The sequence below is a fragment of the Gavialis gangeticus genome, unplaced genomic scaffold (assembly GCF_001723915.1).
Source record: "Gavialis gangeticus isolate Ggan-Ray unplaced genomic scaffold, GavGan_comp1, whole genome shotgun sequence".
In the NCBI taxonomy this organism is placed as follows: domain Eukaryota; kingdom Metazoa; phylum Chordata; order Crocodylia; family Gavialidae; genus Gavialis; species Gavialis gangeticus.
Window position 1 is genome coordinate 21,106,805 of NW_017728992.1, and position 3,257 is coordinate 21,110,061.

Consider the following 3,257-nt stretch of genomic DNA (forward strand, 5'->3'; position numbering starts at 1 on the left):
GGGGGGGGGGGGGGGGAGAACAATGTGTTCTTTACTTTTGAACATTGGATTCTATTATTTCAACACCTGCCTTCTTCCAATGGGCAGGAATCCTTGCATCATACATGCAATCCAGGGCATCCCTCAGATTTTCACTCATTATGATTGTTCCATCAATGGCCAAGTTTAGATCGGTCAGAGTGCTTCGCACCAAGGTGATCACTCTCTGCATTCGATCCATCTCCTGCCTCAAGAAGATGTTCATAGGTTGAAAAGGTCCCATATTCTGCAGTCTCTCTTTCACCTGTGAGAAGAAAGTCAAGTAAAATAAGTTACTTAAAATTAAAAAAATAATGAAAACTCAAATTAATTATATAGCAGGGTTAGATACTTAATGGAAAGAGGGGGTGTATTTTTAATGCATAATGAAACCTATCAAAGAAACCGAAGAGAGTAAACAAATAGTGCAAATTTAGGTTTTTAAATTTTTGTTTTGTCTCTCTATGGTGGTGGTGTTCTTTACATTGGGAAAGAAAAAAAAAAAACACGTTCTTTAAACCATGTGTTAGATGACCCTTTTTATAAATGCAGCATTCATGTGCAATGTCACCTGTTTTCAGAATTATATAGGAAATAGCTATTTTTCTTTTTCATTTAAATGAAAGCGAATGGACTGAACTCTCTTCAACATTTTAGAAATATATAGCCCATATTTTCTTCTCTTTACTTCAGCCATCCTGTGCATTTCTAGATCACCTCCCATTGAAAGCTCAGGAAGAATTTGAGGGTATAAACAGATATCTCATTTGAGGTGGTCCTAATTGTCCTGGGTTTTGACTGGGGCCGGCTGTTTTCACATGTAGTCCTTCCAAGCCTCATCACAGCCCCTCTGCAGTAGTTGCCCTGGGAGAACATACAGCCTGACAGGCTGGTCTTTGGAATATAGTTAAAATGAGCCACAAATACTATATGTACTAGAATGCAAGACAAGGTTTTTTTCCCCAATCAGCAGGGCAGAAGGTCCTTGTTGTACATTTGCATACAAAGCACAGGTTGGGGAGGGAAGAGAGGTTTGTTTTTTTTTTGTTGTTTGTTTTGTTTTTTACAGATCTCATGAACTCACTTCAAATGGTGCATAATCAGCAGGAAGCTTCATCAGCATATCATCAGCCAGTCTCGCCACCACTGTCTCCCTGGTTTCACCTCCTCCACTAGAGCCGTCTTTTGGCTGAATATTGAGGATAGTGTCCAATACATCTTTGGCGAGCTTGCTTTGGTAAGTGATATCAGCATTGGGATGCAGACCAAACACCTCTGGAGTATCATAAGCAAGGAGGCTCTATGTGGTCAAAGATCAAGAATGGTAAATGAGAGATAATTGACACAAACATCACATAAAAAAGGCTCAAAGGCTAGAAATTGTTACTCTTGTATGGAAGTTTGAAGAGGCTGTTCAACCTCAAAAAGCCAACCATCCTCAAAGAAGAGAAGCCAAAGCTATATAAAATCTAGCACTAGAGTACAAACCCTGCTGACTCCAACCACTGAGAACATAAATGAAACAATGTTCCTTTCCACTTCCATCTCATTTCGCATTCTGAGAGGCAGGGTGTATTTGTTTGATAATGGTAATTCTAGAACAAGGGCAACCAACCAGCAGCGCTTGTGCCATAAGTGGCGCAGGCAGCCTCTGAGTGTGGGATGCAGAAAATTGAGGAGGAGAAAGGCAGCATAATGACAGATAGGCTAGGAAGCAGAAAGCAGAACAGAAGATCAAGCAAGGGAAGTGGCTTGGAGTCCCATCCAGGGTGGGTATGGTGCCTTTTTATGGAACAAGTTTGACCTCCACTGCCGTACAAGGTGCTTCCTCTCAAGGAAACAGCAAGAAAATAAGAGGTTAGAGCTGCCATATCTGCAGCATTTTCACATTGCCACTAACAGCTATGCAGGCAATTATGGAGGGAAAAGGCTATCCTGTATAAATGATTGGAATGAAAGAAGGATGCTTAAAAGTGAAAAGTCCTTGGGTAAATTAATATTTTATTCGGCAAGAACCTAGTAATTTACCAACCTGTATGTGCTGAAGGTACTGATCAATGGTAGTACATTTGGGTATACTATACCCTTTGTAAAAGCAGAAGTCTTGGCTGAACATGTTTTCACTGAACCAGACTTTAGCAAATGTGTTGAGCAATCTTTTATCATAATCATCTGTCACTCTGCCCCCATACTGGATCTCCCCTATCATGTAGCGGACAGTGTTCCAGGAGACTCCCTAAAAATCAAGGGTTTCAGTTAGCAGATTAATCTTCTAGTTTCACACAGACACCTATCAACATCTGCAGGCATGTCTTTAGATAACCAATAATATTTACCTGTCCTTCTTTTTCCATTTCAACTGTTGTACAAAGCAAAAATGGCTCTATGCTGCCTTCATGTTTCCCTGATCTTGAGACCAGCCTAAACCTCACACAAGAACTAATTTGGCAACTGAGGAAATCTGTAGGGCCTATCCCTAATGTCACTCAAAATGGAGGTTGAAGTTAAATTTGACACAGAGCTATCTCTGCTGGACTAAATTATTTTTGGCTTTTCTCATTCAGAGGAATGCTCAACACAGATTAGGACAACTTTATAGAAAAACTGTGAGTAATCCTTGTTAGCATTTCAGTTGTTTGGGACAATCCATGCAATCCTAAGTAATCAAAGTACCAACATTTCTATGCTAACTGCCACTGAAATGATGCCACATACCTTCTTTATGTCCATGTCATCTAAATGGTTCTGGATAAACTGCACAGTGGCATTGAAGTCAGCTTGATTGAACTCATAGGGGATGTTCCAACCTAGAGGTCCAAATTTGCGCCTTTCTTGAACAGTGGAGTGTAGGAAACCAACAGCATATAACATGGGTTTCCATTGCACCATGTTACTGACATCCAGGAGATCTTGACTTACACCTGTTCATATAGACAGACACCATAAGGTATTGGTGAAAAGCCTTTTTAAGTAAGAACAAGACTCATTACCAAAATGACTCTCCTGATGTTACTTAGATTCTAACTACATCACATAGAATCCCAGTACAGGAGTAGTATTATACGCAACACAAGTTAATTGCTTATGCGCAACACAAGTTAATTGCAATCCAGAAACAAAGCAGATTTATTTTATAGCATTTGTTGCACTGCATCTTATGTTATCATATGAAACCCTTCGTGCTGAACTGCCTCTTCTTGTTTTTTTTTTTTGGGGGGGGGGGGGGGGGGGGAAAAAAA

At 40.2% G+C, this 3,257-nt stretch overlaps 1 protein-coding gene across 1 annotated transcript in view; it reads right to left on the bottom strand.

Annotated features, from left to right (window-relative positions):
* DNAH5 (dynein axonemal heavy chain 5) overlaps positions 1 to 3,257 on the bottom strand; it is a 555,556-nt gene that overhangs the window by 15,286 nt on the left and 537,013 nt on the right. The window contains exons 73-76 of the mRNA XM_019521239.1: positions 2,734 to 2,939; positions 2,051 to 2,254; positions 1,103 to 1,318; positions 71 to 283 (exon numbers count right to left, since the gene is read on the bottom strand). Coding sequence (XP_019376784.1) covers positions 71 to 283; positions 1,103 to 1,318; positions 2,051 to 2,254; positions 2,734 to 2,939 — 839 coding nt within the window. The remainder of the gene's footprint in view (positions 1 to 70; positions 284 to 1,102; positions 1,319 to 2,050; positions 2,255 to 2,733; positions 2,940 to 3,257) is intronic.